The sequence below is a fragment of the Camelina sativa genome, chromosome 14 (genome assembly GCF_030686135.1).
Source record: "Camelina sativa cultivar CO46 ecotype springtype chromosome 14, ASM3068613v1".
In the NCBI taxonomy this organism is placed as follows: Eukaryota; Viridiplantae; Streptophyta; class Magnoliopsida; order Brassicales; family Brassicaceae; genus Camelina; species Camelina sativa.
In genome coordinates this window covers 6,927,706-6,940,350 of record NC_141893.1, presented here as the reverse complement: position 1 = coordinate 6,940,350, position 12,645 = coordinate 6,927,706, and the positions used below count along the sequence as shown (strand labels likewise).

The 12,645-nt window shown below is 43.4% G+C and overlaps 4 protein-coding genes and 1 pseudogene across 5 annotated transcripts; 1 reads left to right on the top strand and 4 right to left on the bottom strand.

Annotated features, from left to right (window-relative positions):
- Nucleotides 1–1,784: 1,784 nt before the first annotated feature.
- Nucleotides 1,785–2,754, bottom strand: LOC147927910 (uncharacterized). The gene is made up of 2 exons (XM_087485937.1): nt 2,022–2,754; nt 1,785–1,882 (listed from the first exon to the last, which is right to left on the bottom strand). Exons 1-2 carry the CDS (start codon nt 2,752–2,754, stop codon nt 1,785–1,787), a joined length of 831 nt encoding a protein of 276 aa, XP_087342063.1.
- An 874-nt stretch (nt 2,755–3,628) lies between these two features.
- On the bottom strand, nt 3,629–4,039 carry LOC147927909 (uncharacterized). The gene has a single exon (XM_087485936.1). The coding sequence runs from the start codon at nt 4,037–4,039 to the stop codon at nt 3,629–3,631; it is 411 nt and encodes a 136-aa protein (XP_087342062.1).
- A 1,479-nt stretch (nt 4,040–5,518) lies between these two features.
- On the bottom strand, nt 5,519–8,511 carry LOC104740304 (uncharacterized). Its single transcript, XM_010460853.2, has 7 exons — nt 7,929–8,511; nt 7,369–7,604; nt 7,035–7,274; nt 6,834–6,945; nt 6,576–6,750; nt 6,249–6,489; nt 5,519–6,050 (listed from the first exon to the last, which is right to left on the bottom strand). Exons 2-7 carry the CDS (start codon nt 7,550–7,552, stop codon nt 5,764–5,766), a joined length of 1,239 nt encoding a protein of 412 aa, XP_010459155.2. The 5' UTR covers nt 7,553–7,604; nt 7,929–8,511; the 3' UTR covers nt 5,519–5,763.
- A 332-nt stretch (nt 8,512–8,843) lies between these two features.
- Nucleotides 8,844–9,852, top strand: LOC104740301 (uncharacterized). Its single transcript, XM_010460849.3, has 2 exons — nt 8,844–8,982; nt 9,383–9,852. The coding sequence occupies exon 2, from the start codon at nt 9,400–9,402 to the stop codon at nt 9,676–9,678; it is 279 nt and encodes a 92-aa protein (XP_010459151.1). The 5' UTR covers nt 8,844–8,982; nt 9,383–9,399; the 3' UTR covers nt 9,679–9,852.
- Nucleotides 9,853–10,105: 253 nt separating this feature from the next.
- On the bottom strand, nt 10,106–12,363 carry LOC104740302 (wall-associated receptor kinase-like 5 pseudogene; annotated as a pseudogene). The gene is made up of 3 exons (XR_015580909.1): nt 11,365–12,363; nt 11,152–11,274; nt 10,106–11,067 (listed from the first exon to the last, which is right to left on the bottom strand). The product of XR_015580909.1 is annotated as a wall-associated receptor kinase-like 5 pseudogene (transcript).
- Nucleotides 12,364–12,645: the final 282 nt, after the last annotated feature.

Genomic DNA, 12,645 nt, shown 5'->3' with positions numbered 1-12,645 from the left:
AGCACGACCCCCTGAGTGGTTTCCGCCAGCGCCCTTGTGGACTTCGCACATGATGTCATTGACGTCCTTTATGTTGACGCAAATGAGGAGAGCGCCGTTCGGATCCCAACGGAATAGATTGCCGTCAAATAGTGTGTATTGTGCGCACTTAGCGCGCAATCGCCTTGCTTCCCAGTTATCTTTTGGCATAATCCCATCCGCGATATATGTTATAATTTCCCTTTGCCTGTCATCGTGCATGGTGATATTGTGCGCGGCAGGGGCTGGAGTGGGCGCAGCGGGGGCTGGAATGGGTGCGGTGGATGTCGTGTACTTGTGCCTGTTCGGGCTGATCTTGTCACGGCTGAAACAATTGTTAATACATTGCTCAGGCTAGTTGGTGTGTCTGTTGAGGGTGCAATTTCAAGAAGCTTGGCCGGAGCGGGTGGTAACAAGTTGACGTCGCTACTCGGTTGATCAATGCTCTCTACAGGAATTACTCTTCGGAGATCGGGATCAGATGTGGAAGCGAGCGTTGCAAGTGCATCAGCCAGAGCATTGTCGCTTTGAGGCATCTTGACAAGCTCAAAGAACTCGAATTTATGAGACAAGTCGCGAACAACTTTGAGGTAGGCATCCATGCGCGCATGTCTTGTTGCATAATCTCCGCTGAACTGATGCGTTACTAGCTGAGAGTCACAATAAGCTTGAATCTTTTTGACGCCGATTCCGTGTGAGAGACGCAATCCAACGATTAATGCTTCATACTCAGCATCGTTGTTAGAAGCAGAGAAGGCGAGGCGGAATGACTGCTCCAAGATTTTGCATGTTGGCGAGGTTAGGCGTACGCCCGCTCCCGAGCCCATCTTTGACGAAGCACCATCTACGTGAAGTGACCAAATCTCGGGTGGAGGGGTGTCAGCTTCGAGTTCAAGAGAGAGTTCAACGAGAAAATCTGCGAGAACTTGTGATTTAGCGCAGGTGCGGTTCTTGTATTCTATGTCGTACTCGCTCAACTCTACGGCCCATTTTGCTAGGCGTCCTGACTAGCTCGGACTATGAAGAATTGTTGGTAGAGGCTGATTTGTCAAGACTTCGATAATATGAGATTGGAAGTAGGGGCGGAGCTTTCGAGCCAAAATTACGACTGTGTATGCGAGCTTCTCAAGAGTCGGGTATCGGAGTTCGGCGCCATCGAGGGTCTTGCTCACATAGAAGATAGGATGCTGCTCACCACGATCTTCTCTGACAAGTACGCCACTTACAGCCGAACAAGAGATGGCGATGTAGAGATACAGAGTTTCTCCTTGTTCTGGTTTGGCGAGTACAGGTGGGGATGAGAGATAGTCTTTTAATTCTTTGAATGTCGATTTGCATTTTTCATCCCACTCAAAACGTTTGTTTACTCGAAGGAGCTGATAAAACAGTAAGTACTTGTCTATTGAGTGGGAGATGAAGCGACTTAATGCGGCGATTCGTCCAGTAAGACGTTGTACCTCGCGGGTGTTTCTCGGGGAAGGAAGATTGACAATTGCCGAAATCTGCTTTGGATTAGTTTCTATACCGCGTCTTGTGACGAGGAACCCCAGGAATTCACCGGAGGTTACGCCAAATGTGCACTTGGCAGGGTTGAGCTTCATGTTGTACTTGTTAAGTATCTCAAAACACTGCTTCAGGTGTGTGACATGGTCTGTAGCTTGAGCTGACTTGAAGAGCATATCGTCGATTTAGACTTCCATGGTTCGACCAAGTTGGCTTGCGAACATACGGTTCACCAGTCGCTGATAGGTTGCCCCCGCGTTTTTTTATCCAAATGGCATTACTCTGTAACAGAAAGTGCCTTGTTCAGTAACAAACGCAGTCTTCTCGCGCTCATCCTTGTGCATCATTATCTGGTTGTAGCCTGAGAACGCATCCATGAAAGATAGTAGTTCGTTTCCAGCTGTGGCCTCAACGAGCTGGTCAATGCGCGGAAGAGGAAAACTGTCTTTCGGACAAGCTTTTGTTAAGGTCGTTGAAGTCGGCGCACACTCTTCACGTACCATTCTTCTTCTTAACCACGACCGGGTTGCTCAACCAGTTTGGATAGCGAACTTCAGTGATTGATCCCGCATTAAGTAGCTTCCATACCTCGTCATTAAAAGTGGTTGTTCGTTCCGAAACGAGCTTTCGACGCTTTTGCTTAACCAGTTTGTAAGTTGGATCGACATTGAGCTCGTGGCTGGTAATGCTGGGATCTATTCCGGTCATGTGATCTATCGACCAGGCGAACATGGTTGCGTTCTTTCGCAAGAACTGAACGAGTTCGTCCCTCAAAGCGATTGGCAGCTCGGCACCAATGCCTACACAGTGATTGGGATTGGAGAAATCGATGTTTACTTGTATCACATATTCCTTCGAGGGCGGTGTGCGTGGATCTCGCAGCGGCTCTGTTTCGGCAATCACGAATGCTCTCGCATTACGCTTCTTTTTTTTGATGATGAAGCAAGTCCATGCCATCAGAGGGTCTCCGCGCAGCGTATAGATACCGTATGCGTTCGGAAACTTGACGCACTGGTGGTAAGTCGAGGCGACGTCGCACATTTTTTGAAGCCATGGCATTCCCAGAATGACATTGTAGACGATAGGTTTGTCTACAATTGCGAAATTGAAGCTCTGCATTGTGCCGCCGACGTAAATTGGAAGTGTTATGGTTCCTACCGTCATTATAGTGTCGCCATCGAATCCCGTCAGAGGTTGCGTTTCATGAGTTGTGCTGCGAAGATCAATCTCCATCTGGATCAGAACGTCCTTGAATATCACATTGACCGAGCTCCCAATGTCATTGCGCTTTCTCCAATCACCATTTCTACAACGAGCGGATCGTTGTTTGGACTAGCGTTGAGTGCGTCTTCTTCAGTAAACTTAATAGGATCGGCAGATTTTTTGAACGTGCTCCTATGGGAGGGCCAGCCGCGTTTTGTTTATGCTTCGCGGCAATAAGCTTGGATTGAACAAACGGAGTAACGACATGTCGACAAGCCACCCATGATCATGTTGATCTTCGGCGTGGAGCTGGTGGTTCATCGTGTCCTTCGACATCATGGTTTCGTTTCGAGGGAGGAGGTAGGCGAGCAATTTCTCGTGCTCGGTCATTTTGTGCTTGTGCTTGGTCATTTTGTGCTCGTGCTCGGTCATTTTGTGCTGCTGCTTCCTCCTCATGCTGCCTTTCGTGTTGTTGCTGGTCTGCCAAACAATACAGGTTATCCTTGTGGGTGTTAACCTTTCTTCGTTCTCGCTCTACATCGATGTCACCTCTCTTGTACTTGTGAAGAAGAAGGTATTGAAGTGTTTTGCAATCTTCCGTGGAATGTCCGCCAAATTTGTGGAATTCGCAATAACCGTGTTTGCCCTTGAAGGTGGGACCATCAGTCTCACGATCGTACTTGTTCCAACGCTTGCTTTGCTGTTGCTCATTTCCATCAATAGCGAACATCGTTGCCTTCCTTCCCCTCTCGCCTTTAGCGTAGTCTCTGTTGTAATGTTGGCGAGGTTCATAGTACGCTTCCACAGCTTTGTTTTTCAAGCTCAGGGATTTTTCAGGTGCTTTCTCCACCGCGTCGGCCTGGTTCATGTTTCCTTTTCCCTTGTCTTCGTCTACCTTGATGTATCAATTTACGCGTGCAAGGACCTCGGCCAAGGATGTGGCGGGTTGGATTGTTAGGTCTTCCTTGAATCTGGTCCCGTGAGCAAGTGCATTCTTAAGTGCACCTATTGCAGTGTCATCGCTGATGGCGAGTTGAGATACAACTCCTTTAAACCTGGCCATGAAAGTTCGCAGTGGCTCATTGTGCTTCTGGTACATTCTCCATAAGTCGGCATTTGATGCGGGAACATGCATGAAGCATTTCTGATGCTGAAGGAATGCGGTTGTCAGTTCTTCGTAACCATCGATTGAATTGGCCTTCAGCCTTGAAAACCAGTTCAATGCTTTGCCGGCTAGGCTTTCGACGAATAGCTGACAACTTCCCGCGTCTTCTTCTTCTGGTGAGAAGTATGAACTACCAATGTGGATGGACATCGACTTCAGGAACACAGTGAGGTCCCCCTTTCCGTCATACGGTATCGGCTTGTTCTTGAGATGCCATATGTGCTGCTTGACCACTCATACGGTCCAGGGTCCTTCGTACGGCTTCATCGAGCGCGGCCTGACTGATAGTAACGCCTCTCCGCGGCCTGACTGATAGTAGGGTTTGCGGCTGCACGGTTAGTTGGGGTGACGCCGTCAACTGCACGATAAGGAGGGGTAGTGTCATTGGTTACGCCATTTGTCTGGGCGACGCGCGTAGCGCCTACGGCTTCGCGGTCAGTTGGATTGTCACCTACGGCTACACGTTCCGGAGGGATAACGCCATTGGCTAGGCCACTGGTCGGAGCGACGCGCGTAGCGCCTACGGCTTCGCGGTCAGCTGGATTGACGCTTTGGAGCTGGTTCGTCCTCGAACGGGTGCGGCCCCATATGGTTGGCCTTGGGGACTCCACGCGAGTTGCGGGAGATCGGGGCGTGGAAGAGTCGACGCCTTCGTTGCTGGAGAGATCGGTGTGAAACATGCTTCAGGTTTTCCGAAAACGCCTTTGTCTTCAAATTCTTTTCGTCAAAGAAAGGATTCCGTATGGCCCCACTGTGGGCCCAGAAAAACGTGCGCAATGCACTATTCATCCCGGAACCTCCCGAAAGCCTCGAAAAACGTGTGCAATGCACTATTCATCCAGGAACCTTCAAAAAGGTCTTCAAGCTCTTAACGATCTTATGTTCCTTCTATAAGACGAACCTAAAGCCGCAGAATTGTATCCGACGGCTCAAGCAAGCCATCGCACATCGAACTAGGGGGGGCCATTGTTGGATATGGGCTTTGCTCCCAACATTTACAAAAGCCCAAACAGAAAATCTTAGGAAGTTTTGGGCCTGAAGTCTTGGATTTGGTCCGTTAGGCCAAAGGGGCAAAAATGTCATTTGCGGGAGAGACAGAAAAAACCCTAGGTCAATGGTCCACTATAAATACCTGATGTCATTGTCACATCAGGGATCCACTTTTTTGGGCAATTAGAGAGAAAAGAGCATTATTTTCGTATTAACTGCGCTTAGCTCCCTAATTGTCGTTTCCTCTAAACCCTCACTTCAATTCTACGTTAATAAAAGGACCAATTCCAATTCATCCCCATTAAGACTCGTTTTATTTATATTGTCGGTTTAACACATCAACAGTCACCTGTGTGTCTGCAGGGGTAAATGGTAAGGCATATATGTTGCTCAGGTTGATTGAAAGTATCCATATCCTTGAGAGTTTTGATTAATCAGGAAGAGCCATTAAGTCATGGGATCACATATAGACGTGAATGTTATCATTCACAGATTTAGCGATTCAATAAATTTCCACGGGTAAAAAGGAGTTTAGCTATCTTTATCTAAACGAGCGTTCTCATTAGACAATCTTTCTAGTTTCTCTTCTTAATAATGAAATGGTCTCTAAAATTATGAAATTTCTGTGCCAGGCAACAGTTGCGGAATCTTTTAGTTTTGTTCACTGCAAATTCACTTTTACAAATAAGAGTCGAGACAGATGAAACTTACGAGAAAGGAAATTATTTATATATTTATATTACAGATGAGCCAAGAAAGGCCATGCGTGGTTTTAAAGCACACGAGACTCTCTATTATAGTCGAAAGAGAGAATATATTTTTTTACAAATTCAAGATTCATGAAATGTAGTTATTCAGAACCTCCAGTAGATGATGCAATTAGCTCAGAACTCACGGTCAGGGAACAGAATCGGAGCAACAAGTGACCAGATGAAGAGACCAGCAGTCGCCCAGCTAGTCACTACACGGACCCACACAGAAGGCCACCCGACATCGACCAGCTTACCACTCTCACCCACTGAAGTTGACCAGCCGGTTAACAGCATTGCAGAGTACATGCTAGCGAGAGAGAAGATGATGTGGAAGAATGCGTATGAGTATGACACTGGTTTCTTACACTCTTTCTCTTCCTTCTCATCTGCTTTCCCGTCTAACGGAAGCAGAGGCTTCTCTGAAAATTTTCAATGAGAGGTAAATACCTTATCATACTTGGCTCTTAAGCACTCACACAAAAAGGTTTCAAAATTTGGGATTTGAAATACAGGCTTCAGTTCAGTTTTGATTCGAGCTTTCAATCAAATAAACCCTTATCATGCAAAAAACAAGGACGCGGAATTTGAGAGAAGGGTTTTTTTCTTCCAAAACATACCTGCGCGGGGAGAATCAGGAGGAGAGAGAAGAGTAGTTGAAGAACCAGCACGAACAGCGGAATAAACAACAGAGAGAACAGTTGTGAGTAATCCAATGGTCATTGTGCCTGTTGAAACAGCTTTGGAGTGTTTGTGGAGACCATTGCACTCGTAGTCACGGGGTTCACTTGCAAGTCCGCTGTAACAGAGGTACATGCAATAGAGAGAGATAACCGATGCTGGTAAAATACTTCCACCGACCTGCCAAAAAAGTTAATTTGCCTTCAGTGAGCCTGAAGCAGAGAGCCAAGTAAGATACATATTAGAAAAATAGAGTCAAAACTTACAGCGGGATGCAAAACTACAACAGCAAAGACGAATACAAATATCAGAGTCATGAGAATGAAGAAGGTGTTGAGTCCACAATCATGGCCAGACGGAGTAAACCAGTGGAAGAGAAGCCCAGAGAAGACAAATGTAGCCAAGTAACATACAAGAGAAACAACTAGTAACGCAGCATACCTATATATAAATACAAATACTACTTAGATTAACAGTGGGATAATGAAGTCACATATAATTTGATTGCAAATATGTTTACTAACCAGAACTGCTCGTCATAGCCAACCCAGGTGTCATTCCATCCATGAACGAAATCCAAAAGAAGCACAACTTGAACAAGAAGAAAGAATCCAGCACCAAACTTTGACATGGATTCTGCAAGATGTCAAATTGATTCTCATTAGCTCAACACGCGCTAATCTATTCACTCATCACTTTGGTTGGCAATGAAAAAAGAAACTGACCATAGAAACTGATGATTTCATTAGGAAGGAAGAACATCAAGATGACCAAAATGCACCAAGAGATAATTTTCATCATCCAACCACCATGGTGGATACCATCACGAGGGTCTTTCTGAGTTTTAACACCGATCATCATAACGGACAGAATAGAGAAAAACAAGAAATTCCCTAAGCTGACACGCAACACAGCATCAGTCTCAAACCATTCACGATCAGGTGTCTTGTGAAAATGGTTAATCCCTGCACAATGTCGTCAATAATTAGTTCCATAAGCTAAAAATATTCTTAACCATCAGAAGTATTAACAGAAAGAAAAAAAAAAAGCACAACTTACAAGGGAGCTTCTCCATGAGAGGAGCAGCAACCTCACGGAGAATCCATGAAACGATTAAGGAAAGAGCAAAGAGACCACAGTAAGCAATCCTCGCCGAACGTCTGCTGATCCCAGAAACCACAGTGCGGCAAGCATCGCAAGCACAAGCAGCACAGCACGATGCGAGACAAGAAGCTGCAAACATCTTTCTTTCTTTCTTTCTCCTCCCAAGATCAAAAGTTGTATCCAATGTTCAGCTGCTTAGTATCAAAGAAAAAAACGCAAAACACATATCATCAACAAAAAAAAACCCTAAATTCGGTTGGAGAAGGAAACAAAAGCTTCTTTTTATAAAATCAATCCAGCTCAGAAGTAAAGAGAATGATTTGGAACCGATCTATGAAATTGGAATTGGGTTCAGATAAGCTGATATTTTCCCCAAATTAGATAGAGATGGAATCAGAGTTTCCGATCTATAAGTCTATAACCGAAGAAGCTAGTTTTAGTCTGATCAGATTTTACCTCTAGAAGGAAAGAATTAAAAAACCAAAATCGACTTGAGAAAGAGAGAATCAAAATACCTTTGAGCGAGCGATCGATCAATAAACCTTTGAGCTATCTTCTTTTCGTCGGAAAAGTAGAACAACAAACAAACAAACAAACAAACTCGGTGTTTCTTCTTTTCTTTATTCTCTCGGTCTCGGTCCTGATATCGGACTTTGACCAAACTAACTAGGAATTTGGTGGTGGGTAAAATATAAATCATCCACTAATATATTCTTCATATTAAGCCCACTAATGGCCCAATAGTCCTTCGTATTATTAAAAGTTTGTAATACAAACAAAACTTGTATAATTGTATTCATTACTAGAGTACAAACACTCTTGAATACTAAAATGCTAACGGAGTTCCTATTTACCACACTGTTTGACGATAGACGGCAACGTGTATTAAACGCTTTTGTTAACTAACTCACATGAGAACCGATCTGGATTGAAATACTCGATAGTGAGCTTCATTCATGTCGTGTACGTACGTTTTAACAAATTTGTTAGTTGTTGTATATGATATGTATAAATTATAATACGTGTTTGTTTGTTTGTAAAAACAACCTCTGGATGCTGCAAGAGTCAAGAAGAGATCCTAGGTAAAAATAGAGAGCTATCCAGAAGAAGAACATGCCCATTATCCTTAATAATTAATAACACACACAAAGGAGTGGAAGGAAGCTAAACAACGCATCATATCATTTTGACATTTTTTATTTTATTATTTCCTTCTTTTTCTCTCTTCTTTTCCTTTTTTTTTTTTCTTTTTTTTTTTTTTTTCTTTTTGGTTTTGGGATCTGCATATAAAACCCCTAAATTCCCGTTTTATGTAACGGACAATAAGCCGCTTACGGCGTATCCGGCAAATCGGCCCAGCTCGAGCCCCCCATCTTCAATCAACGGCGGAGATCTCTCCCCCCCCCCCCCACCCCCGAATATCGCAACAACGCTGCCGGAGAATCATCCTCTAGAAAATTCCATACCGGCGGAGTTGATTTTGTCGGAGCTGGATTCAGCTTTTATCTTCTCCAGATCTCTCTCTCTCTCTGTCTCTAAACCGATTCTCACCTGTTTCTATATCCACCGGTTCGTTTTCTAAATCCTTTATTTACACCTTCTTCGGATCTGTTTCCCTCAATCTTTTGATTTCTCTCATCCCTCGATTGATCGTTTATAGTCCATTTCCTCGAATCTCTCCTAATCCATTTTGTTGTTGTTGTTGTTGTGAATTGTGATTTGTGTTTGATGGTTGATTGAAATTGAAATTGACGTTTCTCTTGGCCATTGTTGCTCTTATTTCCTTCTTTCCGCTTAAGATCCAAAAGCTCGTCCTGTAAATAAAGACTAACCTCGATTCGAAATTGCTGCTTCTCTCATTGACAATTAAATGATCTCCAGATTCTTTTTACTATATCTGTGGTAGCTAGTAGAAATGGTTTATTTGATGGAAACATAAATCCCCAACATTTACATTCAAATGTTGCAGGTTGATTGATTAAAGCCATGGTTCTCGATGGACTTGTATCTTCACCATTAAGGAGACAACAGTGTCTAAAGAAGCAGTGGGAAGAGTTGGGTACCTGCTCCACCGTTGTTCAGAGGCATCGATATCTCTTGACAGCATTGGCTCTTTTGACATTCCTCTGCACTATTTATCTCTACTTTGCCGTCACTTTAGGCGCTAGGCACTCCTCCTGCTATGGCTTGACCGGTAAAGAGAAGGCAATCTGTCAACTACAACATGTTCAAGCCATCTCCAAAGGCAAACTTAAATTCTTCTAGAGTGTTTATTTATTGGTGAATGCTGATACCAACCCCATTTATTATTCTTGTAATAAGTAACATTCTTTTTTCGTTTTTCTTTTCTTGATTCTATATTGCTATTTGTGTGTATCATTATTACGTGGTGAAAAAAAAAACAGATATTCATTATTGAAAGATAAACCATTTTGAGTCGATCAAACCTCTTTAGATACTTATTGTAACACCATGCATTTATGTATCTTTGGGAATGCTTACCAGCGGAATGATGATATTGATTGCAGTGGGATGTGATTTGTAACCCAAGCAGGTTTGGACTCTTGAGACTGAAGCCACAATGCTACAAGTCAAACATTTTCTGACATGTCGTTGACAACTTAGTAATTGCTGCTAGACAAGTAAGTTCGGTTTCTTTTCAGTGATTAAATTCATTTTGAAAGTACATATAAACTTTGACATTCAAATATACTTTGTGGATAAATATTGATGACTTTATTGCCCATGGTGATCTTATTGCTTTTCTTGTCACCATGTTCGTCTAAACTTTAGGGATTCACTAAACATAAGGGTTTGAACAGTCTTGCAACACACCTCCGGAATCATTCTCTGTTGATCTCCACGGGTTGGTCCTCTTCATCATCGTTTTCAACATGGGCTTCTAAATCTTCAGGTGATGAACGGATCCTCTCCAGCTCACTTGAAGCCTCTCTCATGTTTGGTCTTTTACTTCCTTTCCGGCTAAGACACTTTCGAGCAAGTTTTGACACTGCCATCAGTTGGTTAAGGTTGCTTTCATCTCTGATCCGAATATCAATGATGTCAATCACTCTGTTCTCTTTCATGGCCTCGAGGAAATGAGTTGCCAATCCCCTTCCTTCCTCAGCACGGATTCGGGACAACGGTTTTTCTCCGGTTATGAGCTCTACCAGGACAACCCCGAAGCTGTAAACATCACTCTTGTCAGTATATTGGCTTGATAGGAAGTACTCTGGATCCATGTACCCAAAAGTTCCTGCAACCAATGTTGTCAGATGAGTTTGATCAATGGTTACCGATCTTGAAGTTCCGAAATCAGAAACCTTAGCTCCGTATTTTTCATCTAATAGTATATTGGTAGTCTTGATATCTCTGTGGTATATTGGTAGTCTTGATATCCTTGACTGCCTTTCCCAAGCACCCTCTTCACGCTAAAGTTATCGGTGGCTTTCTTCAACTCTTCTGAGCTAAATATCCTCGACATCTCTACATTGCCGTCATCTGTAGTAGTTAGTTGTTGTTTTAACAACAAACCTCCATTACGTCTGAAGAACTTCCTGCTACTGATGACCCTCCTTCGCTTTCTTATAAGTATCACCAACCCGAGTGTCCCAACAAATAAAAACAGTAGTCCCAAAAGACCTATAAGAACCCCTGCAACAACGAAGAAAAACATAAACTATACTACTTCATCCTCTGCCTTGTAGTATGGTAGATGCAAGGTGCCATTGGACTCACCTTGTAGCACGAGGGATCTGGCCGGCTTGATTATCTCGGGCTTGAGCTCGCATCTGTAGCCTCCCGGAACGTTAACACAAGTTCCTTCTTCACAGACATTGGGTCCTTTGCAATCATCATAGTCTGCATATATATAAATTATTAGTATTAATGATCTGATTCATTCTGAAATATAGTAAAGACCACAAAAAGGAAGAAGAAACGAACACTTACCTATGCAACCCCCTCGAAGGTATGGGTTCCCTGTGAAGCCAAGGGAGCAATAGCAGTTTCTATAACTCATCTCGGAAAAGTGACCATACTCACAAAGGCAACTATCACCGGATGAGTAAGATCTGTGATATGTTAAATTTATGCAACCGAAGGGGCTTCTAAAACGTGGATCCGAAGTATCAAAGTACCAACCTAGCTCTACCACGGCGTAGGCACCAGCATGGAACTGTTCTGGCTCGGTAACATTTGAAGGCGAATACCTATTGCTGGACAAGAAAGCAACCTTGCACCCTTCTCCTCCTGTGGCATCTATATTGACACCTAGCACTTGCGGACGCTCCACCGGTATCCTTGCCTGGCAACATTTGTAACCGTCACATGTTGAGGTTGATACTTGTTGAATACTCTTGGTGCCTTCACAGCTCGATTCACAACCCAAGATCTCTGATTCAGTATCCGTCATCAACGCCTTTGTACTGCAACCAACCGCGAAAAGGCTATTCTCGTCGGTTAGAAAATATGGGCTTCCCCTGCCTGTGAAGTTCAAATCCGGTAGCGACTTTTGGGGTCCTTGGCTAGTATTACTTGAACAACCCAACGAAGTCACCGGACCTTTGATGTGAACCACTCCGTGTGGTTCATAATCTGGAAGAGAGATGTTCACCACTTCCCGGTTGATCATAGAGAGGAACGGAACAGTAGTTGTTTTAGACTCAGAAGTGGTTGTCCTGTTGCAGATAACCTCGTACCAGCCGTTGAGATAACAATCCTTCCCGCCGATTCCGAATGGGAACGGAATCGAGATTCCTCCACAACTTCTATTACAAGAAGCCGAAGAATTGTTACTGTTTGGAGGTGTAGGTGTTGCTGCTGATGAGCCATTCATGAACAAAGTTAAGACATACACTACAATACATAAAAACCGGTAATTTTGTGTCTTCATATTTCTTTCTTTTTATTTATGATCAATCTCAATCAGCTTTTCTATGAAAAAAGAAGTTATAAGGATGATTTTCCGTGTCTGATGTTAAAGGTCAAGAGAAGCAAGTTACAAAGCATCCCTATAAAAAACACTACTAAAAACTTGGTCAATGTCAATATGCCTGAGGGATTATAAAAATCCATTTTTGTTTTAATGGCCATATGAAAATAGACCAACCATACTATACTCATTTGACCATCGTCACAATGCTGGCATGTTCGTTCATGAATCAGGGATACAAAACAAAGTTGACCAAAAATTACGTTAACTTAAAAGTCAACGAATAGACCAGTCAAATC